General features: G+C 43.7%; 1 protein-coding gene and 1 long non-coding RNA gene across 2 annotated transcripts; one reads left to right on the forward strand and one right to left on the reverse strand.

Moving 5' to 3' along the window:
* LOC126992630 (uncharacterized protein DDB_G0271670-like) lies at positions 1 to 26,735 on the forward strand. The gene is made up of 8 exons (XM_050851436.1): positions 1 to 94; positions 2,279 to 2,338; positions 4,058 to 4,177; positions 9,021 to 9,141; positions 10,359 to 10,511; positions 22,937 to 23,040; positions 24,263 to 26,275; positions 26,475 to 26,735. Exons 2-7 carry the CDS (start codon positions 2,279 to 2,281, stop codon positions 25,631 to 25,633), a joined length of 1,929 nt encoding a protein of 642 aa, XP_050707393.1. The 5' UTR covers positions 1 to 94; the 3' UTR covers positions 25,634 to 26,275; positions 26,475 to 26,735.
* On the reverse strand, positions 10,480 to 17,199 carry LOC126992632 (uncharacterized). Its single transcript, XR_007746862.1, has 5 exons — positions 16,742 to 17,199; positions 14,119 to 14,204; positions 11,917 to 12,544; positions 10,802 to 10,916; positions 10,480 to 10,600 (listed from the first exon to the last, which is right to left on the reverse strand). It is a non-coding gene; the product is annotated as an uncharacterized LOC126992632 (long non-coding RNA).

Here is a 26,735-nt window from a genome sequence, read left to right on the forward strand (position 1 = left end):
GGGAAAACGAGCCTAAACATTTTCCAGCCGATCTCAAAATGGCCGCCGATCTTCTCCTCCACACGTAAACAAGACGAGCGGGAGGGGAGACAAGGTGAGGGATTTTGGGCGTTTTGGGCTCCTTTCCTCCACTTCCCTCCACATCAAATTACTCCTCCACTCTTCCTCTTTAATGTGACGCCAAGCAAGCCCCGAAAAGCCCGAGAACAGAGGAGAAAAAGCCCTAAATAGGACAACTTTTCCCGTCAACTCTGCCCCTATCTCGAAAAAGTATCTGAAAATGTTTTAATATTTTTGCATTTTCTTTCCTTTACTCCACTTTCCCTCCACGTCCCTCCACATCCACTTCTTCCTCCACTCTTTCTCTCCACGTAGACACCAAGCAAGCCCCGAAAAGCCTAAGAATAGAGGAGAAAAAGCCCTAAATAGGACAACTTTTCCTGCAGATTCTGACCAAACCTTGCGAAATGGTCGGAGGGAAATCTTAATATTTTTGCATTTTCTCTCCTTTCCTCCACTTTCCCTCCACTTCCCTCCACACCCACTTCTTCCTCCACTCTTTCTCTCCACGTAGACACCAAGCAAGCCCGGAAAAGCCCGAGAACAGAGGAGAAAAATCCCTAAATAGGACAACTTTTACAATCAAATTCTGAACAAATCTCGAGAAACGGCCGGAGGAAGGCTAATATTTTTGCATTTTCTCTCCTTTCCTCCACTTTCCCTCCACTTCCCTCCACACCCACTTCTTCCTCCACTCTTTCTCTCCACGTAGACACCAAGCAAGCCCCGAAAAGCCCGAGAACAGAGGAGAAAAAGCCCAAAATATGACAACTTTTACAATCAAATTCTGACCAAATCCCGAGAAACGGCCGGAGGAAGGTCTAATATTTTTTGCATTTTCTCTCCTTTCCTCCACTTTCCCTCCACTTCCCTCCACATCAAATTACTCCTCCACTCTTCCTCTTTAATTTGACACCAAGCAAGCCCCAAAAAGCCTGAGAATAGAGGAGAAAAAGCCCAAAATATGACAACTTTTCCTGCAGCTTCTGAGCCCGAGAGACAAGGGAGACATCTCGGCCCATACATGACTGAGCCCAGAGACTTTTTGGGTCTTTTTGGCGTGAGATGACTGGAGTTTTTTGTGTTTTTGAGCACCTTAGAGTTGAGTTAGAGGGATCAAATTTTGACAGTGCATAGATTAGTCTTTCCTCTAACCATCCGTGCAATCCACTTCTCTCTGTCTCTTGTGGATGTTGAGCTGTGAGGCAAAGTTTGGAGACATTTTGCCGGACTTTTTTATTTTTTGGCGTTAGATGACTGGAGTTTTTTGGGTTTTTCACCACCTTAGAGTTGAGTTAGAGGGATCAAATTTTGACAGTGCATAGCTTAGTCTTTCCTCTACTCATCCGTGCAATCCACTTCTCTCTGTCTCTAGTGGATGTCGAGCTGTGAGCCAAAGTTTGAAGACATTTTGCCGGACTTTTCGGTTTTTGGGGCGAGATGACTTAAGTTTTTTGGCTTTTTGAACACTTTAGAGTTGAGTTAGAGGGATCAAATTTTTACAGCGGATAGCTTAGTCTTTCCTCTACTCATCCGTGCAATCCGCTTCTCTCTGTCTCTAGTGGATGTTGAGCTGTGAGCCAAAGTTTGAAGACATTTTGCCGGACTTTTTGATTTTTTGGCGTGAGATGACTTGAGTTTTTTGTGTTTTTCACCATCTTAGAGTTGAGTTAGAGGGATCAAATTTTTACAGCGGATAGCTTAGTCTTTCCTCTACTCATCCGTGCAATCCGCTTCTCTCTGTCTCTAGTGGATGTCGAGCTGTGAGGCAAAGTTTGGAGACATTTTGCTGGATTTTTATATTTTTGGGGGTGAGATGACTGGAGTTTTTTGTGTTTTTGACCACCTTAGAGTTGAGTTAGAGGGATCAAATTTTTACAGTGCATAGCTTAGTCTTTCCTCTACTCATCCGTGCAATCCGCTTCTGTCTGTCTCTTGTGGATGTCGAGCTGTGACCCAAAGTTTGAAGACATTTTTCCGGACTTTTTGATTTTTGGGGGTGAGATGACTTGAGTTTTTTGGGTTTTTGACCACCTTAGAGTTGAGTTAGAGGGATCAAATTTTGACAGTGCATAGCTTAGTCTTTCCTCTACTCATCCGTGCAATCCGCTTCTCTCTGTCTCTAGTGGATGTCGAGCTGTGAGGCAAAGTTTGAAGACATCCTATAAATATTTTTCCTGTTTTTTTATATATATTTTAGCTCTTTACATTTTTGCAGATGCTGGGCGAGAGGAAGGATGCCGACTGCTACTTCTACTACTACTCCTCCTGCTCAAAGGTAACCTACTACTACTACTACTACTACTACTACTACTATTTGGCTTTCTATTGCCGCCTCAACCATCCCACTAGCCCACCACAGTCAACCACAATCCATGAAAATTCACCGACTTTTCCACCAAAACCTGGGAAAAAAAATAGTTTCTGTAAGTCCAGTCGTTAAGTTTTTTCTCTTTTTTCGTACTTTCTGTTCAACCAACATCACCACCATTGCCACCCTAAAAACTACCACCATTTGGCTTTCTACTGCCACCACAACCATCCCTCTAGCCCACCCCAGTCAACCACAATCCATGAAAATCCACCAACTTTTACAACAGAATCTCGGCCAGACTTCCATTTTTCTCCACCAATCCCTTTAAACTTTTCTCTTTTTTTCATAACTTCCTAACAACCAACATCACCACCATTGCCACCATAAAAACTACCACCATTTGGCTTTCTACTGCCACCACAACCATCCCTCTAGCCCACCACAGTCAACCACAATCCATGAAAATCCACCAACTTTTACAACAGAATCTCAGCAAGACTTCCATTTTTCTCCACCAATCCCTTTAAACTTTTCTCTTTTTTTCATAACTTCCTTACAACCAACATCACCACCATTGCCACCATAAAAACTACCACCATTTGGCTTTCTACTGCCACCACAACCATCCCACTAGCCCACCACAGTCAACCACAATCCATGAAAATCCACCAACTTTTACAACAGAATCTCGGCCAGACTTCCATTTTTCTCCACCAATCCCTTTAAACTTTTCTCTTTTTTTCATAACTTCCTTACAACCAACATCACCACCATTGCCACCATAAAAACTACCACCATTTGGCTTTCTACTGCCACCACAACCATCCCACTAGCCCACCACAGTCAACCACAATCCATGAAAATCCACCGACTTTTTCATCAGAACCTGGGAAAAAATTGAGTTTCTGTAAGACCATTCATCAAATTTTCTCTTTTTTTCATACTTTCCTTACAACCAACATCACCACCATTGCCACCCTAAAAACTACCACCATTTGGCTTTCTACTGCCACCACAACCATCCTTCTAGCCCGCCCCATTCAACCACAATCCGTGAAAATCCACCAACTTTTTCATCAGAACCTGGGAAAAAAATTGAGTTTCTGTAAGACCATTCATCAAATTTTCTCTTTTTTTCATACTTTCCTTACAACCAACATCACCACCATTGCCACCATAAAAACTACCACCATTTGGCTTTCTACTGCCACCACAACCATCCCACTAGCCCACCACAGTCAACCACAATCCATGAAAATCCACCGACTTTTTCATCAGAACCTGGGAAAAAAATTGAGTTTCTGTAAGACCATTCATCAAATTTTCTCTTTTTTTCATAACTTCCTTACAACCAACATCACCACCATTGCCACCATAAAAACTACCACCATTTGTCTTTCTACTGCCACCACAACCATCCTTCTAGCCCGCCCCAGTCAACCACAATCCGTGAAAATCCACCGACTTTTTCATCAGAACCTGGGAAAAAAATTGAGTTTCTGTAAGACCATTCATCAAATTTTCTCTTTTTTTCATAACTTCCTTACAACCAACATCACCACCATTGCCACCATAAAAACTACCACCATTTGGCTTTCTACTGCCACCACAACCATCCCTCTAGCCCACCCCAGTCAACCACAATCCATGAAAATCCACCGACTTTTCCGCCAAACCTTCCAGGGTGATGGCTGCCCTTTCCGCCACGAGCCCTCGGCCCTCCGCAACGAGACTGTCTGCCATTACTGGAAGGCGGGCAAGTGTGCCAAGGACAAGTGCATTTTCCGACACATGGAGGTCAACGTAAGTATTATAAGTAGTGTTTGTAAGTAGGTCAGAAGTAGCAGTAGTAGTAGTAGGGCTGGATTAGTTACTGTAGTCAGAACCTGGAGGAAAAGTTGTCATGTTTCAGGCTTTTCCTCCTCTGTCGCTGGGCTTTTTGGGGCTTGCTTGGTGTCAAATTAAAGAGGAAGAGTGGAGGAAGAATTTGGTGTGGAGGGATGTGGAGGGAAAGTGGAGGAAAGGAGAGAAAATGCAAAAAATATTAGACCTTCCTCCGGCCGTTTCTCGAGATTTGGTCAGAATTTCAGATAAAAGTTGTCATATTTCAGGCTTTTCCTCCTCTGTCGCTGGGCTTTTTGGGGCTTGCTTGGTGTCAAATTAAAGAGGAAGAGTGGAGGAATGATTTGGTGTGGAGGGATGTGGAGGGAAAGTGGAGGAAAGGAGAGAAAATGCAAAAAATGTTACACCTTCCTCCGGCCGTTTCTCGAGATTTGGTCAGAATTTGAGAGGAAAAGTTGTCATATTTCAGGCTTTTTCTCCTCTATCGCTGGGCTTTTTGGGGCTTGCTTGGTGTCAAATTAAAGAGGAAGAGTGGAGGAATGATTTGGTGTGGAGGGATGTGGATATAAAGTGGAGGAAAGGAGAGAAAATGCAAAAAATATTAGATCTTCCTCTGTCTGTTTCTTGAGATTTGGTCAGAATTTGGTAGGAAAAGTTGTCTTATTTCAGGCTTTTTCTCCTCTGTCGCTGGGCTTTTTGGGGCTTGCTTGGTGTCAAATTAAAGAGGAAGAGTGGAGGAATAATTTGGTGTGGAGGGACGTGGAGGTAAAGTGGAGGAAAGGAGAGAAAATGCAAAAAATATAAGACTCTCCTCCGGCCGTTTCTCGAGATTTGTTCAGATTTTGATTGTAAAAGTTGTCATATTTCAGGCTTTTTCTCCTCAGTCACTGGGCTTTTTGGGGCTTGCTTGGTGTCAAATTAAAGAGGAAGAGTGGAGGAATAATTTGGTGTGGAGGGATGTGGAGGGAAAGTGGAGGAAAGGAGAGAAAATGCAAAAAATATTAGACCTTCCTCTGTCTGTTTCTTGAGATTTGGTCAGAATTTGAGAGGAAAAGTTGTCATATTTCAGGCTTTTTCTCCTCTGTGGCTGGGCTTTTTGGGGCTTGCTTGGTGTCAAATTAAAGAGGAAGAGTGGAGGAATGATTTGGTGTGGAGGGATGTGGAGGTAAAGTGGAGGAAAGGAGAGAAAATGCAAAAAATGTTAGACCTTCCTCCGGCTGTTTCTCGAGATTTGGTCAGAATTTGGTAGGAAAAGTTGTCATGTTTCAGGCTTTTTCTCCTCTGTCGCTGGGCTTTTTGGGGCTTGCTTGGTGTCAAATTAAAGAGGAAGAGTGGAGGAATAATTTGGTGTGGAGGGATGTGGAGGTAAAGTGGAGGAAAGGAGAGAAAATGCAAAAAATATAAGACACTCCTCCGGCCGTTTCTCGAGATTTGGTCAGAATTTGAGAGGAAAAGTTGTCATATTTCAGGCTTTTTCTCCTCTGTCGCTGGGCTTTTTGGGGCTTGCTTGGTGTCAAATTGAAGAGGAAGAGTGGAGGAATAATTTGGTGTGGAGGGAAGTGGAGGTAAAGTGGAGGAAAGGAGAGAAAATGCAAAAAATATTAGACCTTCCTCCGGCCGTTTCTCGAGATATGGTCAGAATTTGATTGGAAAAGTTGTCATATTTCAGGCTTTTTCTCCTCTGTCGCTGGGCTTTTTGGGGCTTGCTTGGTGTCAAATTAAAGAGGAAGAGTGGAGGAATAATTTGGTGTGGAGGGATGTGGAGGTAAAGTGGAGGAAAGGAGAGAAAATACAAAAAATATTAGACCTTCCTCTCACCATTTCTCGAGATTTGTACAGAATTTGATTGGAAAAGTTGTCATATTTCAGGCTTTTTCTCCTCTGTGGCTGGGCTTTTTGGGGCTTGCTTGGTGTCAAATTAAAGAGGAAGAGTGGAGGAATAATTTAGTGTGGAGGGATGTGGAGGGAAAGCGGAGCAAAGGAGAGAAAATACAAAAAATATAAGACACTCCTCCGGCCGTTTCTCGAGATTTGGTCAGAATTTGGTAGGAAAAGTTGTCATATTTCAGGCTTTTTCTCCTCAGTCACTGGGCTTTTTGGGGCTTGCTTGGTGTCAAATTAAAGAGGAAGAGTGGAGGAATAATTTGGTGTGGAGGGACGTGGAGGTAAAGTGGAGGAAAGGAGAGAAAATGCAAAAAATATAAGACACTCCTCCGGCCGTTTCTCGAGATTTGGTCAGAATTTGATTGGAAAAGTTGTCATATTTCAGGCTTTTTCTCCTCTGTCGCTGGGCTTTTTGGGGCTTGCTTGGTGTCAAATTAAAGAGGAAGAGTGGAGGAATAATTTAGTGTGGAGGGATGTGGAGGGAAAGTGGAGGAAAGGAGAGAAAATACAAAAAATATAAGACTCTCCTCCGGCCGTTTCTCGAGATTTGTACAGATTTTGATTGGAAAAGTTGTCATGTTTCAGGCTTTTTCTCCTCTGTGGCTGGGCTTTTTGGGGCTTGCTTGGTGTCAAATTAAAGAGGAAGAGTGGAGGAATAATTTGGTGTGGAGGGATGTGGAGGTAAAGCGGAGGAAAGGAGAGAAAATGCAAAAAATATTAGACCTTCCTCTGTCTGTTTCTTGAGATTTGGTCAGAATTTGAGAGGAAAAGTTGTCATATTTCAGGCTTTTTCTCCTCTGTCGCTGGGCTTTTTGGGGCTTGCTTGGTGTCAAATTAAAGAGGAAGAGTGGAGGAATAATTTGGTGTGGAGGGATGTGGAGGTAAAGTGGAGGAAAGGAGAGAAAATGCAAAAAATATTAGATCTTCCTCTGTCTGTTTCTTGAGATTTGGTCAGAATTTGGTAGGAAAAGTTGTCATATTTCAGGCTTTTTCTCCTCTGTGGCTGGGCTTTTTGGGGCTTGCTTGGTGTCAAATTAAAGAGGAAGAGTGGAGGAATAATTTAGTGTGGAGGGATGTGGAGGGAAAGCGGAGGAAAGGAGAGAAAATGCAAAAAATATTAGATCTTCCTCTGTCTGTTTCTTGAGATTTGGTCAGAATTTGGTAGGAAAAGTTGTCATATTTCAGGCTTTTTCTCCTCAGTCACTGGGCTTTTTGGGGCTTGCTTGGTGTCAAATTAAAGAGGAAGAGTGGAGGAATGATTTGGTGTGGAGGGATGTGGAGGTAAAGTGGAGGAAAGGAGAGAAAATACAAAAAATATAAGACCTTCCTCTCACCATTTCTCGAGATTTGGTCAGAATTTGATTGTAAAAGTTGTCATATTTCAGGCTTTTTCTCCTCTGTTCTCGGGCTTTTTGGGGCTTGCTTGGTGTCAAATTAAAGAGGAAGAGTGGAGGAAGAATTTGGTGTGGAGGGATGAGGAGGTAAAGTGGAGGAAAGGAGAGAAAATGCAAAAAATATTAGATCTTCCTCTGTCTGTTTCTTGAGATTTGGTCAGAATTTGGTAGGAAAAGTTGTCTTATTTCAGGCTTTTTCTCCTCTGTCGCTGGGCTTTTTGGGGCTTGCTTGGTGTCAAATTAAAGAGGAAGAGTGGAGGAAGAATTTGGTGTGGAGGGATGTGGAGGTAAAGTGGAGGAAAGGAGAGAAAATGCAAAAAATATAAGACTCTCCTCCGGCCGTTTCTCGAGATTTGTTCAGATTTTTATTGTAAAAGTTGTCATATTTCAGGCTTTTTCTCCTCAGTCACTGGGCTTTTTGGGGCTTGCTTGGTGTCAAATTAAAGAGGAAGAGTGGAGGAATAATTTGGTGCGGAGGGATGTGGAGGTAAAGTGGAGGAAAGGAGAGAAAATGCAAAAAATATTAGACCTTCCTCCGGCCGTTTCTCGAGATTTGGTCAGAATTTGAGAGGAAAAGTTGTCATATTTCAGGCTTTTTCTCCTCTGTCGCTGGGCTTTTTGGGGCTTGCTTGGTGTCAAATTAAAGAGGAAGAGTGGAGGAATAATTTGGTGCGGAGGGATGTAGAGGGAAAGTGGAGGAAAGGAGAGAAAATGCAAAAAATATTAGACCTTTCTCCGGCTGTTTCTCGAGATTTGATCAGAATTTGGTAGGAAAAGTTGTCATATATCAGGCTTTTTCTCCTCTGTGGCTGGGCTTTTTGGGGCTTGCTTGGTGTCAAATTAAAGAGGAAGAGTGGAGGAATAATTTGGTGTGGAGGTAAAGTGGAGGAAAGGAGAGAAAATGCAAAAAATATTAGATCTTCCTCTGTCTGTTTCTTGAGATTTGGTCAGAATTTGGTAGGAAAAGTTGTCTTATTTCAGGCTTTTTCTCCTCTGTCGCTGGGCTTTTTGGGGCTTGCTTGGTGTCAAATTAAAGAGGAAGAGTGGAGGAAGAATTTGGTGTGGAGGGATGTGGAGGGAAAGCGGAGGAAAGGAGAGAAAATGCAAAAAATGTTACACCTTCCTCCGGCCGTTTCTCGAGATTTGGTCAGAATTTAGTAGGAAAAGTTGTCTTATTTCAGGCTTTTTCTCCTCTGTCGCTGGGCTTTTTGGGGCTTGCTTGGTGTCAAATTAAAGAGGAAGAGTGGAGGAAGAATTTGGTGTGGAGGGATGTGGAGGGAAAGTGGAGGAAAGGAGAGAAAATGCAAAAAATATTAGACCTTCCTCTCACCATTTCTTGAGATTTGGTCAGAATTTGATTGGAAAAGTTGTCATATTTCAGGCTTTTTCTCCTCTGTCGCTGGGCTTTTTGGGGCTTGCTTGGTGTCAAATTAAAGAGGAAGAGTGGAGGAATAATTTGTTGTGGAGGGACGTGGAGGGAAAGCGGAGGAAAGGAGAGAAAAATGTATAAATGTTTCTACTTACAGAGGCAGAGAGACAAGATTCCCTGCTACTTTGAGAGCCAGCCGGGAGGATGCAAGAAAGCACATTGCCCTTTCTTCCACACAGAGATTAAGACGCAGGAGGAGGTGGAGAGAGCAGAAGGCGGTGAGTTGTCGTCAGATTTTCATGGATTGTGGTTGACTGGTTGGTGGTAGAGAGATGGGGATAGTGTGGTTAGGTAGCCAAATGGTTGTAGTTTATGTGGTAGGAATGGTGGTGATGTTGGTTGAAGAGAAAGTATGGAAAAAGTAGAAAAGGTTGAGAGGACTGGTTGAGAAAAATGGAATTCCGACCGAGATTTTGGTGGAAATGTTGGTAGTTTTTTCAAGATTGTGGTTAACTGGTTGGTGGTAGAGGGATGGGGATAGTGTCGTTAGGTAGTCAAATGGTTATAGTTTATGTGGTAGGAATGGTGGTGATGATGGTTGAAGGGAAAGTATGGAAAAAGTTGAAAAGGTTGAAGTGACTGGTTGAGAAAAATGGAATTCCGACCGAGATTTTGGTGGAAATGTTGGTAGTTTTTTCAAGATTGTGGTTAACTGGTTGGTGGTAGAGAGATGGGGATAGTGTGGTTAGGTAGCCAAATAATTGTAGTTTATGTGGTAGGAATGGTGGTGATGTTGGTTGAAGAGAAAGTATGGAAAAAGTAGAAAAGGTTGAGGGGACTGGTTGAGAAAAATGGAATTCCGACTGAGGTTTTGGTGGAAATGTTGATAGTTTTTTCAAGATTGTGGTTAACTGGTTGGTGGTAGAGGGATGGGGATAGTGTGGTTAGGTAGCCGAATAATTGTAGTTTATGTGGTAGGAATAATGGTGATGTTGGTTGAAGGGAAATTATGGAAAAAGTAAAAAAGTTTAAAGTGACTGGTTGAGAAAAATGGAATTCTGACCGAGATTTTGGTAGAAATGTTGTTAGTTTTTTCAAGATTGTGGTTGACTGGTTGGTGGTAGAGGGATGGGGATAATGTGGTTAGGTAGCCAAATGGTTGTAGTTTCTTTGGTAGTAATGGTGGTGATGTTGGTTGTGGGCAAAGTATAAAAAAAAAGAAAATATTTAAGGAATTTGCATACGGGAACCCTATTTTTGTCAAGGTTTTGGTGGAAATGTTGGTAGTTTTTTCAAGATTGTGGTTGATTGTGGTAGGTTAGGGGAACGGGCACAGTGGCAGTAGATACCCAGATAATTGTAGTTTCAGCGCACGCCAAGCTATAGGGGCCACGATGCCACGCGCGGCTGCTATAGGCTCGCGAAGTCGGACCAAATTTTGTGACTGGACGGTAAAAATCACATCAACCTCACGCTGCTTTCCTTTATATTTCAGTGATATTTCCAGTGAGCAGTAAGGTCCTTACTGCTACTACTACTACTACTACTACTACTGCTACTACTACTACTGCTACTGCTACTACTGCTGCTACTTCTGCCACACCTCCACCACCACTGAGCAAGGAGATCATTGTATCCTTAATTGATGGTAAATATTGCATCTTTCAACTTTTTTTCACCAGATGCCTCTCACAATTTTGCTTTTTTTTCTGTGTTCCCCTCCACCACCACCACCACCTTTCCTACCACACAAACTACAACCATTCCCCTACCTAACTACGCTATCCCCACCCCTCTACCACCTACCAGTCAACCGCAATCAACCAAAATCTACCAACATTTTCACCCGAACCTCCCTAAATTTTTTTCAACGTCACCATCCAATACCTCTCATATTTTTGCTTTTTTTTCTACTTTCTGCTCCACCACCATAACCACCTTTCCTACCACACAAACTACAACCATTCCCCTACCTAACCACGCTAACCCCACCCCTCTACCACCTACCAGTCACCCGCAATCAACCAAAATCTACCAACATTTTTACCCGAACCTCCCTAAATTTTTTCAACGTCACCATCCAATACCTCTCACATTTTTGCTTTTTTTTCTACTTTCTGCTCCACCACCACAACCACCATTCCTACCACACAAACTACAACCATTCCCCTACCTAACCACGCTAGAACCATCCCTCTACCACCTACCAGTCACCCACAATCAACCAAAAGGTACCAACATTTTTCCCAAACCACCCTAAATTTTTTCAACTCCTCCATCCAATTCTCTCACATTTTTGCTTTTTTTTCTACTTTCTGCTCCACCACCACAACTACTATTCCTACCACACAAACTACAACCATTCCCCTACCTAACCACGCTAGAACCACCCCTCTACCACCTACCAGTCACCCGCGATCAACCAAAATCTACCAACATTTTTACCCGAACCTCCCTAAATTTTTTCAACGTCACCATCCAATACCTCTCACATTTTTGCTTTTTTTTCTATTTTCTGCTCCACCACCATAACCACCATTCCTACCACACAAACTACAACCATTCCCCTACCTAACCACGCTATCCCCACCCCTCTACCACCTACCAGTCACCCACAATCAACCAAAACCTACCGACATTTTTACCCGAACCTCCCTAAATTTTTTCAACTTCTCCATCCAATACCTCTCACATTTTTGCTTTTTTTTCTACTTTCTGCTCCACCACCACAACTACTATTCCTACCACACAAACTACAACCATTCCCCTACCTAACCACGCTAGAACCATCCCTCTACCACCAACCAGTTCCCTGCAATCAACCAAAATCTACCAACATTTTTACCCGAACCTCCCTAAATTTTTTCAACGTCACCATCCAATACCTCTCACATTTTTGCTTTTTTTTCTACTTTCTGCTCCACCACCATAACCACCCTTCCTACCACACAAACTACAACCATTCCCCTACCTAACCACACTAACCACACTATCCCCTCTACCACCTACCAGTCACCCAATCAACCAAAATCTACCAACATTTTTACCCGAACCTCCCTAAATTTTTTCAACTTCTCCATCCAATACCTCTCACCTTTTTGCTTTTTTTTCTACTTTCTGCTCCACCACCACAACTACTATTCCTACCACACAAACTACAACCATTCCCCTACCTAACCACGCTAGAACCATCCCTCTACCACCAACCAGTTCCCTGCAATCAACCAAAATCTACCAACATTTTTACCCGAACCTCCCTAAATTTTTTCAACGTCACCATCCAATACCTCTCACATTTTTGCTTTTTTTTCTACTTTCTGCTCCACCACCATAACCACCTTTCCTACCACACAAACTACAACCATTCCCCTACCTAACCACGCTAACCCCACCCCTCTACCACCTACCAGTCACCCGGAATCAACCAAAATCTACCAACATTTTTACCTGAACCTCCAATATTTTTTCAACTTCATCAAATACTTCATATTTTTGCTTTTTTTTCTACTTTCTGCTGCACCACCACAACCACCATTCCTACCACACAAACTACAACCATTCCCCTACCTAACCACGCTATCCCCACCCCTCTACCACCTACCAGTCACCCGCAATCAACCAAAATCTACCAACATTTTTACCCGAACCTCCCTAAATTTTTTCAACGTCACCATCCAATACCTCTCACATTTTTGCTTTTTTTTCTACTTTCTGCTCCACCACCACAACCACCATTCCTACCACACAAACTACAACCATTCCCCTACCTAACCACACTATTCGCACCCCTCTACCACCTACCAGTCACCCGCAATCAACCAAAATCTACCAACATTTTTACCCGAACCTCCCTAAATTTTTTCAACGTCACCATCCAATACCTCACCTTTTTGCTTTTTTTTCTACTTTCTGCTCCACCACCACAACCACCATTCCTACCACACAAACTACAACCATTCCCCTACCTAACCACGCTAGAACCACCCCTCTACCACCTACCAGTCACCCGCGATCAACCAAAATCTACCAACATTTTTACCCGAACCTCCCTAAATTTTTTCAACGTCACCATCCAATACCTCTCACATTTTTGCTTTTTTTTCTATTTTCTGCTCCACCACCATAACCACCATTCCTACCACACAAACTACAACCATTCCCCTACCTAACCACGCTATCCCCACCCCTCTACCACCTACCAGTCACCCACAATCAACCAAAACCTACCGACATTTTTACCCGAACCTCCCTAAATTTTTTCAACTTCTCCATCCAATACCTCTCACATTTTTGCTTTTTTTTCTACTTTCTGCTCCACCACCACAACTACTATTCCTACCACACAAACTACAACCATTCCCCTACCTAACCACGCTAGAACCATCCCTCTACCACCAACCAGTTCCCTGCAATCAACCAAAATCTACCAACATTTTTACCCGAACCTCCCTAAATTTTTTCAACGTCACCATCCAATACCTCTCACATTTTTGCTTTTTTTTCTACTTTCTGCTCCACCACCATAACCACCCTTCCTACCACACAAACTACAACCATTCCCCTACCTAACCACACTATCCGCACCCCTCTACCACCTACCAGTCACCCGCAATCAACCAAAATCTACCAACATTTTTACCCGAACCTCCCTAAATTTTTTCAACTTCTCCATCCAATACCTCTCACCTTTTTGCTTTTTTTTCTACTTTCTGCTCCACCACCACAACTACTATTCCTACCAAACTACAACCATTCCCCTACCTAACCACGCTAGAACCATCCCTCTACCAACCAGTTCCCAATCAACCAAAATCTACCAACATTTTTACCCCCTCCCTAAATTTTTTCAACGTCACCATCCAATACCTCTCATATTTTTGCTTTTTTTCTACTTTCTGCTCCACCATAACCACCTTTCCTACCACAAACTACAACCATTCCCCTACCTAACCACGCTAACCCCACCCTCTACCACCTACCAGTCACCCATAATCAACCAAAATCTACCAACATTTTTACCCGAACCTCCCTAAATTTTTTCAACTTCTCCATCCAATACCTCTCACATTTTTGCTTTTTTTTCTACTTTCTGCTCCACCACCACAACTACTATTCCTACCACACAAACTACAACCATTCCCCTACCTAACCACGCTATCCCCACCCCTCTACCACCTACCAGTCAACCGCAATCAACCAAAATCTACCAACATTTTTTGAACCTCCCTAAATTTTTCAACGTCTCCATCCAATACCTCTCACATTTTTGCTTTTTTTTCTACTTTCTGCTCCACCACCACAATCACCCTTCCTACCACACAAACTACAACCATTCCCCTACCTAACCACACTATTCGCACCCCTCTACCACCTACCAGTCACCGCAATCAACCAAAATCTACCAACATTTTACCCAACCTCCCTAAATTTTTTCAACGTCACCATCCAATACCTCACCTTTTGCTTTTTTTTCTTTCTGCTCCACCACCACCACCACCTTTCCTACCACACAAACTACAACCATTCCCCTACCTAACCACGCTAGAACCACCCTCTACCACCTACCAGTCACCCATGATCAACCAAAATCTACCAACATTTTACCCGAACCTCCCTAAATTTTTCAACGTCACCATCCAATACCTCTCACATTTTGCTTTTTTTCTATTTTCTGCTCCACCACCATAACCACCATTCCTACCACAAACTACAACCATTCCCCTACCTAACCACGCTATCCCCACCCTCTACCACCAGTCACCCACAATCAACCAAAACCTACCGACATTTTACCCGAACCTCCTAAATTTTTCAACTTCTCCATCCAATACCTCTCACATTTTTGCTTTTTTTTCTACTTTCTGCTCCACCACCACAACTACTATTCCTACCACACAAACTACAACCATTCCCCTACCTAACCACGCTAGAACCATCCCTCTACCACCAACCAGTTCCCTGCAATCAACCAAAATCTACCAACATTTTTACCCGAACCTCCCTAAATTTTTTCAACGTCACCATCCAATACGTCTCACATTTTTGCTTTTTTTTCTACTTTCTGCTCCACCACCATAACCACCCTTCCTACCACACAAACTACAACCATTCCCCTACCTAACCACACTATCCGCACCCCTCTACCACCTACCAGTCACCCGCAATCAACCAAAATCTACCAACATTTTTACCCGAACCTCCCTAAATTTTTTCAACTTCTCCATCCAATACCTCACCTTTTTGCTTTTTTTTCTACTTTCTGCTCCACCACCACAACTACTATTCCTACCACACAAACTACAACCATTCCCCTACCTAACCACGCTAGAACCATCCCTCTACCACCAACCAGTTCCCTGCAATCAACCAAAATCTACCAACATTTTTACCCGAACCTCCCTAAATTTTTTCAACGTCACCATCCAATACCTCTCACATTTTTGCTTTTTTTTCTACTTTCTGCTCCACCACCTTTCCTACCACACAAACTACAACCATTCCCCTACCTAACCACTTCTTCCCTCTACCACCTACCAGTCACCCGCAATCAACCAAAATCTACCAACATTTTTACCCGAACCTCCCTAAATTTTTTCAACTTCTCCATCCAATACCTCTCACATTTTTGCTTTTTTTTCTACTTTCTGCTCCACCACCACAACTACTATTCCTACCACACAAACTACAACCATTCCCCTACCTAACCACGCTAGAACCATCCCTCTACCAACCAGTTCCTGCAATCAACCAAAATCTACCAACATTTTAACCTAACCTCACTAAATTTTTTCAAAGTCACCATCCAATACATATCACATTTTTGCTTTTTTTTCTACTTTTTTCTCCACCACCACAATAACACTTCCTACCACACAAACTACAAACATTCCCATACCTAACCACACTATCCACCCTCTACCACCTACCAGTCACCCCGCAATCAACCAAAATCTACCAACATTTTACCCGAACCTCCCTAAATTTTTTCAACTTCTCCATCCAATACCTCTCACATTTTTGCTTTTTTTTCTACTTTCTGCTCCACCACCACAACTACTATTCCTACCACACAAACTACAACCATTCCCCTACCTAACCACGCTAGAACCATCCTCTACCACCAACCAGTTCCTGCAATCAACCAAAATCTACCAACATTTTTACCCGAACCTCCTAAATTTTTCAACGTCACCATCCAATACATCTCAAATTTTTGCTTTTTTTTCTACTTTCTGCTCCACCACCACAACCACCTTTCCTACCACACAAACTACAACCATTCCCTACCTAACCACGCTAACCCCACCCTCTACCACCTACCAGTCACCCGCAATCAACCAAAATCTACCAACATTTTTACCCGAACCTCCTAAATTTTTCAACTTCTCCATCCAATACCTCTCACATTTTGCTTTTTTTCTACTTCTGCTCCACCACCACAACTACTATTCCTACCACACAAACTACAACCATTCCCTACCTAACCACACTATTCGCACCCTCTACCACCTACCAGTCACCCAAGAATCAACCAAAATCTACCAACATTTTTACCCGAACCTCCCTAAATTTTTTCAACGTCACCATCCAATACCTCTCACATTTTTGCTTTTTTTTCTACTTTCTGCTCCACCACCACAACCACCATTCCTACCACACAAACTACAACCATTCCCCTACCTAACCACGCTAGAACCATCCCTCTACCACCTACCAGTCACCCACAATCAACCAAAAGGTACCAACATTTTTCCCAAACCACCCTAAATTTTTTCAACTCCTCCATCCAATTCTCTCACATTTTTGCTTTTTTTTCTACTTTCTGCTCCACCACCACAACTACTATTCCTACCACACAAACTACAACCATTCCCCTACCTAACCACACTATTCGCACCCCTCTACCACCTACCAGTCACCCGCAATCAACCAAAATCTACCAACATTTTTACCCGAACCTCCCTAAATTTTTTCAACGTCACCATCCAATACCTCTCACCTTTTTGCTTTTTTTTCTACTTTCTGCTCCACCACCACAACCACCATTCCTACCACACAAACTACAACCATTCCCCTACCTAACCACGCTAGAACCATCCCTCTACCACCTACCAGTCACCCACAATCAACCAAAAGGTACCAACATTTTTCCCAAACCACCCTAAATTTTTTCAACTCCTCCATCCAATTCTCTCACATTTTTGCTTTTTTTTCTACTTTCTGCTCCACCACCACAACTACTATTCCTACCACACAAACTACAACCATTCCCCTACCTAACCACGCTAGAACCACCCCTCTACCACCTACCAGTCACCCGCGATCAACCAAAATCTACCAACATTTTACATTGAACCTCCCTAAATTTTTCAACGTCACCATCCAATACCTCTCACATTTTTGCTTTTTTTTCTATTTTCTGCTCCACCACCATAACCACCATTCCTACCACACAAACTACAACCATTCCCCTACCTAACCACGCTATCCCCACCCCTCTACCACCTACCAGTCACCCACAATCAACCAAAACCTACCGACATTTTTACCCGAACCTCCCTAAATTTTTTCAACTTCTCCATCCAATACCTCTCACATTTTTGCTTTTTTTTCTACTTTCTGCTCCACCACCACAACTACTATTCCTACCACACAAACTACAACCATTCCCCTACCTAACCACGCTAGAACCATCCCTCTACCACCAACCAGTTCCCTGCAATCAACCAAAATCTACCAACATTTTTACCCGAACCTCCCTAAATTTTTTCAACGTCACCATCCAATACCTCTCACATTTTTGCTTTTTTTTCTACTTTCTGCTCCACCACCATAACCACCCTTCCTACCACACAAACTACAACCATTCCCCTACCTAACCACACTATCCGCACCCCTCTACCACCTACCAGTCACCCGCAATCAACCAAAATCTACCAACATTTTTACCCGAACCTCCCTAAATTTTTTCAACTTCTCCATCCAATACCTCTCACCTTTTTGCTTTTTTTTCTACTTTCTGCTCCACCACCACAACCACCATTCCTACCACACAAACTACAACCATTCCCCTACCTAAACACGCTAGAACCATCCCTCTACCACCTACCAGTCACCCGCAATCAACCAAAATCTACCAACATTTTTACCCGAACCTCCCTAAATTTTTTCAACTTCTCCATCCAATACCTCTCACATTTTTGCTTTTTTTTCTACTTTCTGCTCCACCACCACAACAACAATTCCTACCACACAAACTACAACCATTCCCCTACCTAACCACACTATCCCCAACCCTCTACCACCTACCAGTCACCATAATCAACCAAAATCTACCAACATTTTTACCGAACCTCCCTAAATTTTTTCAACTTCTCCATCCAATACCTCTCACCTTTTGCTTTTTCTACTTTCTGCTCCACCACCACAACTACTATTCCTACCACACAAACTACAACCATTCCCCTACCTAACCACGCTAGAACCATCCCTCTACCACCAACCAGTTCCCTGCAATCAACCAAAATCTACCAACATTTTTACCCGAACCTCCCTAAATTTTTTCAACGTCACCATCCAATACCTCTCACATTTTTGCTTTTTTTTCTACTTTCTGCTCCACCACCATAACCACCTTTCCTACCACACAAACTACAACCATTCCCCTACCTAACCACGCTAACCCCACCCCTCTACCACCTACCAGTCACCCGCAATCAACCAAAATCTACCAACATTTTTACCCGAACCTCCCTAAATTTTTTCAACTTCTCCATCCAATGCCTCTCACAATTTTGCTTTTTTTCTGTGTTCCCCTCCACCACCACCACCACCTTTCCTACCACACAAACTACAACCATTCCCCTACCTAACCACACTATCCCCATCCCTCTACCACCTACCAGTCACCTGCAATCAACCAAAACCTACCAACATTTTTATCCAAACCACCCTAAATTTTTTCAATTTCTCCATCCAATACCTCACATTTTTGCTTTTTTTTCTACTTTCTGCTCCACCACCACAACCACCATTCCTACCACACAAACTACAACCATTCCCCTACCAAATCACACTATCCCCACCCCTCTACCACCAACCAGTCACCCGGAATCAACCAAAACCTACCAACATTTTTATCCAAACCACCCTAAATTTTTTCAACTTTTCCATCCAATACCTCACATTTTTGCTTTTGTTTCTACTTTCTGCTCCACCACCACAACCACCATTCCTACCACACAAACTACAACCATTCCCCTACCAAACCACACCATCCGCACCCCTCTACCACCTACCAGTCACCCGCAATCAACCAAAACCTACCAACATTTTTATCCGAACCTCCAAATTTTATTAACTTTTCACACCCGACAACTCTTATATTTTTCCATATTTTTCTCCTTTCCCCTCCACCACCACAACCACCATTCCTACCACACAAACTACAACCATTCCCCTACCAAACCACACCATCCGCACCCCTCTACCACCAACCAGTCACCCGGAATCAACCAAAACCTACCAACATTTTTATCCGAACCTCCAAATTTTATCGACTTTTCACACCCGAGAACTCTTCTGTTTTGTAGTAAAATTATTAATCAGAATTAGTTATTGATGTTATACTTGGATGCTTAAGAAGTGTTGAATGTTAGCAAAGTATCCTCAAGGCCTCTAGTCAAGAACAAGAACGGAAAGTGATTTAGCAAAGGTCATTTTAAGTTTTTCGTGTTGGGAAGGAATTCTGCGTCGCCCTGCAGCTATGCATGGCCTGGGGCTTAAGAGATTGAGATGTATGCCCTCATATAAACACAACTTATTGTATTATTGTATTACTTTATTGTCTAGATCTTAGAATAGCCAGGAAATGTGTGTGAGGGAACCCAAGCTTGACTTCATGAACAGTGTTTTGAGCATTGGTCGTAAACATCTGTGACGCTGTTGTTATGGTCTGGATATAACACAAACACCAGCTGGGCAGTAAATACGGTTATCAGATGTTCCACAGAGATACAAAGGGAGGAAGGGGAGGGGTCGAGGGAGGGCACATTTTGTCTCCTGGTGTATATTGGTTTACAGTCTTCCGCAAAGTTTCCGTAAGTCCTCCTAAACAGTGCAAGGTTGTCCGCTCTCTTCCCTGCCTCTCGCTCCACATAGGGTCATGGTTAGCGGAACATCTCCTCCACGGTACGAGGATGGTCTTGTCTCGCTCCTGGGTGAATGAGAGCACCAGTAAGCGATCTCATTTCAGTGGACGCGTCAGAACACGCAGCGAGCCTTGAGCGTCTTCGTGAGAGGGAGAGAAAGGGAGGAGAGGACAGCAAGGGACAGCTTAGAGGATGAAGAGAGAGGGAAGGGAAGGGAGGGAGAGGGAGGAGGAGGAGGAGGAGAGAGGGATGGCTTACGTACGCTCTGATCGTCTGTAGCAAAGCCTCGATTTTCCTTATCTGCCGTGATGTTGGTGTTGCGGACATTCGGCATAGCGTCCCCAAGGAAAACATCAACGAAATACACTTAGCTGGTGTTACAAGACCAGGAGTGTATTGAGTTGAAGGGTATAGGGGTGTTTCTGACCTCTGAGTTTTGCCACGAACACGACACGAGTTTTGAGGCTCGTAAACAATGGCCATCCTTGCTCCCACTGGCCGTAGACTCCTGATTGACGCTGGTAGAAGTCTTGGACACAACGCGAGTTTTGAGGCTCGTAAACAATGGCCATCCTTGCTCCCACTGGCCGTAGACTCCTGATTGACGCTGGTTGAAGTCTTGGGTGGTGTGAGGTGGACATGGTGGTTTGTGGTGTGAGTCTGGAGGGGTGACATCCTTGTACAAGCCAGGTGGGGGTCCATAGTCCATTTCAGAGCTGTCATTGGAGTCTGAGTCTCCATGACATCACACGAGCTCGCTTATTGGGCAAAGGCGTTGAGATTAGGGGAGTCATTTCCGCTTTCCAGTGCCTGGGGGTGAGCCTGCAACAATGGATACACTTGGTGACCAGCCCTGAGTTGAATGTTCCGTGTATTCTGTCAGTTTCCTCTCGGACTGTCAGGGCGTTTCTGTGGGGTGACTGTTATGTCTGGTGGAGATTGACTTAGGGGATGGGTCATGGGTGTCCGACGGTGACTGAGCGGACAATCAACTCTCCCATTACTGCTTAAGGGTTGAGGAGAAAGGGGACGTCAAACTTGGTCTTGAGAATGATCTGGTGTCCCAAGAAAACACCCAAATAGAGAAAGAAAGGAGTGTTAAGCTCGGTCGAAATGACGTCAATCTCTTGAAGGTTGCCCACGAACTGCTTTCTGAGGGAGGGAGAAATATCCGCACCCCTCTACCACCTACCAGTCACCCGCAATCAACCAAAATCTACCAACATTGTTACCCGAACCTCCCTAAATTTTTTCAACTCCTCCATCCAATTCTCTCATATTTTTGCTTTTTTTTCTACTTTCTGCTCCACCACCACCACCACCATTCCTACCACACAAACTACAACCATTCCCCTACCTAACCACGCTATCCCCACCCCTCTACCACCTACCAGTCACCCGCAATCAACCAAAATCTACCAACATTTTTACCCGAACCTCCCTAAATTTTTTCAACTTCTCCATCCAATACCTCTCACATTTTTGCTTTTTTTTCTACTTTCTGCTCCACCACCACAACTACTATTCCTACCACACAAACTACAACCATTCCCCTACCTAACCACGCTATCCCCACCCCTCTACCACCTACCAGTCACCCGCAATCAACCAAAACCTACCAACATTTTTACCCGAACCTCCCTAAATTTTTTCAACTTCTCCATCCAATACCTCTCCCATTTTTGCTTTTTTTCTTTCTGCTCCACCACCACAACCTTTCCTACCACACAAACTACAACCATTCCCCTACCTAACCACGCTATCCCCACCCCTCTACCACCTACCAGTCAACCGCAATCAACCAAAAGGTACCAACATTTTTCCCAAACCACTCTAAATTTTTTCAACTCCTCCATCCAATTCTCTCACATTTTTGCTTTTTTTTCTACTTTCTGCTCCACCACCACAACTACTATTCCTACCACACAAACTACAACCATTCCCCTACCTAACCATGCTAGAACCATCCCTCTACCACCTACCAGTCACCCGCAATCAACCAAAATCTACCAACATTTTTACCCGAACCTCCCTAAATTTTTTCAACTTCTCCATCCAATACCTCTCATATTTTTGCTTTTTTTTCTACTTTCTGCTCCACCACCATAACCACCTTTCCTACCACACAAACTACAACCATTCCCCTACCTAACCACACTATCCGCACCCCTCTACCATCTACCACTCACCCGCAATCAACCAAAATCTACCAACATTTTTACCCGAACCTCCCTAAATTTTTTCAACTTCTCCATCCAATACCTCTCACCTTTTTGCTTTTTTTTCTACTTTCTGCTCCACCACCACAACCACCATTCCTACCACACAAACTACAACCATTCCCCTACCTAACCACACTATCCACACCCCTCTACCACCTACCAGTTCCCTGCAATCAACCAAAACCTACCAACATTTTTACCCGAACCTCCCTAAATTTTTTCAACTTCTCCATCCAATACCTCTCATATTTTTGCTTTTTTTTCTACTTTCTGCTCCACCACCATAACCACCATTCCTACCACACAAACTACAACCATTCCCCTACCTAACCACACTATCCACACCCCTCTACCACCTACCAGTCACCCGCAATCAACCAAAATCTACCAACATTTTTACCCGAACCTCCCTAAATTTTTTCAACGTCACCATCCAATACCTCTCACATTTTTGCTTTTTTTTCTACTTTCTGCTCCACCACCACAACCACCATTCCTACCACACAAACTACAACCATTCCCCTACCTAACCACGCTATCCCCACCCCTCTACCACCTACCAGTCACCCACAATCAACCAAAACCTAACGACATTTTTACCTGCTGTGGTGGAAGGCACTTATTTCTCTCCTAGGGCAGGGTGTAGCAGACTGTATTTCTACTACTACTACTACTACTACTACTACTACTACTACTTACAGAGAGTGACCAGGAGAGCATTCCATCGCCTGTGAAGAATAAGGGAGAAGAGGAAGAGAAGAAGAGGAAGAGGAAGAAGGAAGAGGAGGAGGAGGAGGAGGAAGAGGTGAGTGAGGGGGGCTCGTTTTTATATATACTTATTTTTAATTTTCTTTTTTTTTTCGGTGGAGGGGACAGAGATGTTGTTCGTTTTTTGGGTTTCTTGGTTGACTGGTTGGTGGTAGAGGGGTGCGGATGGTGCGGTTTGGTAGGGGAATGGTTGTAGTTTGTGTGGTAGGAATGGTGGTTGTGGTGGTGGAGCGGAAAGTAGAAAAAAAAGCAGAAATGTGAGAGGTATTGGATGGAGAAGTTGAAAAAATGTAGGGTGGTTTGGGAAAAATGTCGGTAGCTTTTGGTTGATTGTGGGTGACTGGTTGGTAGTAGAGGGGTGGGGATGGTGTGGTTAGGTAGAGGAATGGTTGTAGTTTGTGTGGTAGGGTTGTGGTTGTGCTGAAAGTAGAAAAAGCAAAATATTTGATGAAGTTGAAAAAATATTGGAGGTTCAGGTAAAAATGTTGGTAGATTTTGGTTGATTCCGGGTGACTTGTTGGTAGTAGAGGGGTGCGAATGGTGCGGTTTGGTAGGGGAATGGTTGTAGTTTGTGTGGTAGGAATGGTGGTTCTGGTGTTGCAGCAGAAAGTAGAAAAAAAAAGCAAAATTTTGAGAGGTATTTGATAAAGTTGGAAAAATATTGGAGATTTCGGTAAAAATGTTGGTAGGTTTTGGTTGATTCCGGGTGACTGGTTGCTGGTAGAGGGGTGGGGATAGTGTGGTTAGGTAGAGGAATGGTTGTAGTTTGTGTGGTAGGAATGGTGGTTGTGGTGGTGCAGTGGAAAGTAGAAAAAAAAGCAAAAATGTGAGAGGTATTTGATGATGTTGAAAAATATTGGAGATTTCGGTAAAAATGTTGGTAGTTTTTGGTTGATTCCGGGTGACTGGTTGGTAGTAGAGGGATGGGGATAGCATGGTTTGGTAGGGGAATGGTTGTAGTTTATGTGGTAGGAATGGTAGTTGTGGTGGTGCAGCAGAAAGTAAAAAAAAAAGCAAAAATATACGGGAAAGTAACATGTATATTTTTTTCCGATCATTTTTTTCCGCTCCACCTTTCCTTACTTTTTCCTCTATACCTCCTTTATCGCTCTATCTTTCCATCTCCTTTTTTGTGTGAAGATAGTCAAGTAAATTCCCTATCTTTCCATCTTTTCATTTTCTTTCTATCTTGATCCGTTCTCTCAAAAATGGACGAGAAAGGAAGGGAAAAAATCTAAAACTTTCTCTTTTTTCCTCAGATTATACAAACCATCATTTTAGAAGAGGAAGTGGTCGAGGAGGAAGAGGAACAAGACATCCCTAAGAAGAAGCTGCAGATCCTCTCGACCAATCAGGACCTTCGCTCTCTCCTCTCAAGGCAGCCGGCCAATCAGAAGCCTCGCCTCTCCCAGGGCCAGAGCCAGCCAGCCAATCACAGCGCAGGGTTCCAAAAGTTGCCAGAAACCACCGATTTGGACCAGAAAAAAGGCGTTTATGGACAACCTGGCAACCGGAGGCGACTTCTGACAGCCAATAGGAGCCCAGGAAGCCCCTTTGAGCCGGCCAATCAGAACGCAGCATTCGAAAAAGGCTCAAAAATCGCAGAAACATCCGATTTCGACGCGGAAAAAAATGCCGGTATGGGAATTGAGGGCATTTTTGGGCATTCCACCAATCGGAGGCGACTTCTGGCAGCCAATAGGAGCCCGGGAAGCCCCTTTGAACCGGCCAATCAGAACGCGGCGATCTGTAAGCTCCCAAGATCGCCAGAATTCGCTGATTTTGACGCGGAAAAAAGCGTTGACGAGCGGAACGACCCGATTTCCGCCGACTCGGAAGGTCATAGACGCCTGAAATTACCGGGCCATAAGCGGAAGAGGGGGGAGGGGGGGGAGGGGGCCGGCAGGGTGCGAGCGAGTGCCAATAAGTGCCAGACCCTCCTTGGAACGGCCCTGAGGGAAGCGATTGGCGGAGGGAACTTTCGGAGAGATGGAGAGAAACTTCGGAGGAAAGATACTGGAGGGGTGAGGGAGAGACTAGGAGGGAGGAGGAGTCTGGTGTCTTCCTCCTCCTCTTCCTCCTCTTCTTCCTCCTCCTCCTCCTCTTGTGTGAAGGCTAGGTTAGGTTTACCCCCCTCCTCCTCCTCCTCCTCCTCCTCCTCCTCCTCTTCTATAAAAGGAAGACTAACCATTTCCTCCTCTCTTCTTCCTCCTCCCTCCTCCTCCTCCTCCTCCTCTTCCTCCTCTTCCATTAAAGGTAGACTAACCACATCTTCTTCTCTTCCTCCTCCTCCTCCTCCTCCTCCCTCCTCCTCCTCCAAGAAACCCAGGCTATCCAGATCTCCTCCTCCTCCTCCTCCTCCTTCCTCCTCCTCCTCCTCCTCCTCCTCCTTGGATTTCACTGTTAAGAGTTTAGCCCAAATTCGTGCTCTGAAAAATACTACCACTACTACTACTACTACTACTACTACTACTACTATCCAAGGTCCCCCCCCTCCCCCCCCTACTACTACTACTACTACTACTACTGCTGCTGCTGCTGCTATTACTGAGGAAGAAGAACTGCTACTCTTTGGTGATGTTTTGGACTCCGATGAAGAGATTTTTGACGAAGATGAACTGCTTTTGTGAGTAGAAAAGTGTTGATAAAAGTGGAGATAGAGAGAGAACGAGAGGAGATAGAGAGGAACGGATAACACGAGGAGAAAGAGGAAAGATTGTTCTATAAGTGGAGGGAAAGAGGAGGAGGAAGACCAAGAGGAAAGAGGAGAAATAAAGAGGCAAAGAGGAAGGACATATTGCCAACCTGCATATTTTGGAAGACTGGGAAATGGAAAAGTTGTAATAAAAGTGGAGATAGAGAGAGAACGAGAGGAGATAGAGAGAAACAGATAACACGAGGAGAAAGAGGAAAGATTGTTCTATAAGATGACGTAAAGAGGAAGAAGTGGAGCAAGAGGAAAGAGGAGAAATAAAGAGGCAAAGAGGAAGGACATATTGCCAACATACAGATTTTGGAAGACTGGGAGATGGAAAAGTTGTAATAAAAGTGGAGATAGAGAGAGAACGAGAGGAGATAGAGAGAAACGGATAACACGAGGAGAAAGAGGAGAGATTGTTCTATAAGAGGAGGGAAAGAGGAGGAGGAACAACAAGAGGAAAGAGGAGAAATAAAGAGGCAAAGAGGAAGGACATTGCCAACATACAGATTTTGGAAGACTGGGAGATGGAAAAGTGTTGATAAAAGTGGAGATAGAGAGAGAACAAGAGGAGGTAGAGAGGAACGGATAACACGAGGAGAAAGAGGAAAGATTGTTCTATAAGTGGAAGGAAAGAGGTGGAGGAACAACAAGAGGAAAGAGGAGAAATAAAGAGGCAAAGAGGAAGGACATATTACCAACCTGGAGATTTTGGAAGACTGGGAGATGGAAAAGTTGTAATAAAAGTGGAGATAGAGAGAGAACGAATGGAGATAGAGAGGAACGGATAACACGAGGAGAAAGAGGAAAGATTGTTCTATAAGTGGATGTAAAGAGGAAGAAGTGGAGCAAGAGGAAAGAGGAGAAATCAAGAGGCAAAGAGGAAGGACATTGCCAACTCATGTATTTTGTGAGAGGACTTCTATTACTAAAAGACATGTATATAGAGGTTGAGTTAAGTTCTTAAATATGTGACACGACTTTTTGTGGCCCTTGTACAAATAACAATAATAATAATAAAATGTATATTATTA

Source organism: Eriocheir sinensis, unplaced genomic scaffold (assembly GCF_024679095.1).
Source record: "Eriocheir sinensis breed Jianghai 21 unplaced genomic scaffold, ASM2467909v1 Scaffold496, whole genome shotgun sequence".
Taxonomy (NCBI): Eukaryota; Metazoa; Arthropoda; class Malacostraca; order Decapoda; family Varunidae; genus Eriocheir; species Eriocheir sinensis.